The 1,185-nt window shown below is 61.7% G+C and overlaps 1 protein-coding gene across 2 annotated transcripts in view; it reads left to right on the top strand.

The window, feature by feature from the left end:
• Positions 1-281: 281 nt before the first annotated feature.
• Positions 282-1,185, top strand: part of TMEM255B (transmembrane protein 255B) — a 73,439-nt gene continuing 72,535 nt past the window's right edge. For both annotated transcript variants that reach the window (XM_014944222.1, XM_014944221.1), the window contains exon 1: positions 282-413. In XM_014944222.1, the coding sequence (XP_014799708.1) occupies positions 347-413 (67 nt within the window). In that variant the 5' untranslated portion in view covers positions 282-346. The remainder of the gene's footprint in view (positions 414-1,185) is intronic.

Below are 1,185 nucleotides of genomic sequence, written 5' to 3'. Positions count from 1 at the left end.
TCCATCTCAACATAAGGAAAAACTTCTTCAAGGATGACAGAGCACTGGAACAGGCTGCCCAGAGAGGGTGTAAAGTCTCCCTTTATGAAGATATTCAAAACCCACCTGGATGCATTCCTGGGCAACCTGCTCTAGGTGGACCTGCTTTGGCAGGGGGGTTGGACTAGATGATCTCCAGAGGTCCCTTCCAACCCCGTATCATTCTGTGATTCTGTGATACGGAGGGAGGACCGCCTCTGCCTCCCACCGCGCTCCCCCGCGAGGCGGGCCCGCCGGGCCGTCCGCACCCCGCGGCCAGCGCCGGCCGTAGCGCGGAGGGGAGCGGAGCGGTAGGCGCTCGCGGAAGATGATGATGGCGGCGCCGCCGCCCGCCCCCGCGGTGTCGGGTCCTCTGGCCCTGCTGGACCCCACAGGTGAGCCCCGCCACCGGCCCCGCCGCAACTTCCCTGCCCACCGGGGGAGGCGGCAACCGGCTGCGGGGTGGACCACCTCTCTTATGAGGAAAGGCTGAGAGACCTGGGTCTGTTTAGCCTGGAGAAGAGAAGACTAAGAGAGGATCTCATCAACACTTATGAATATCTGAAGGGCAGGTGTGAAGAGAATGGGGCCAGACTCTTTTCAGTGGTGCCCAGTGACAGGGACTCAAACTGGAACACAGGAAATTCCATCTCAACATAAGGAAAAACTTCTTCAAGGATGACAGAGCACTGGAACAGGCTGCCCAGAGAGGGTGTAAAGTCTCCCTTTATGAAGATATTCAAAACCCACCTGGATGCATTCCTGGGCAACCTGCTCTAGGTGGACCTGCTTTGGCAGGGGGGTTGGACTAGATGATCTCCAGAGGTCCCTTCCAACCCCGTATCATTCTGTGATTCTGTGATACGGAGGGAGGAAAAGGGTGCCAACAGGAACACAAGGAGGGCAGTGCCTTGTGAAGGAGAAGCCAGGAGGGAGCGGACCTGGGGGACTTTGTGCCGTGTCTTAATTTTTGGGCAGGGTGGGTGGACCCGGGCCGGGGCAGAGCCCGGGGAAGGCGAGCGCGAGCTGCCTCAGGGGCCCGGGGCCTAGAGACCCAGTGGGCCCGTCCGCAAGGGAGCTCGCCCCCGGGGCCACCGAACGGCGGGTGAAGGCGACCCCTCCAGCCCGTGGGGCTGCGGGCGGGCGGGCGAGGGCGGCAGCGGTGCG

The sequence above is a fragment of the Calidris pugnax genome, unplaced genomic scaffold, assembly GCF_001431845.1.
Source record: "Calidris pugnax isolate Ruff unplaced genomic scaffold, ASM143184v1 scaffold69, whole genome shotgun sequence".
NCBI lineage: Eukaryota > Metazoa > Chordata > Aves > Charadriiformes > Scolopacidae > Calidris > Calidris pugnax.
The sequence above is the reverse complement of the archived record's forward strand: the minus strand, read 5'-3'. Positions and strand labels throughout refer to the sequence as shown.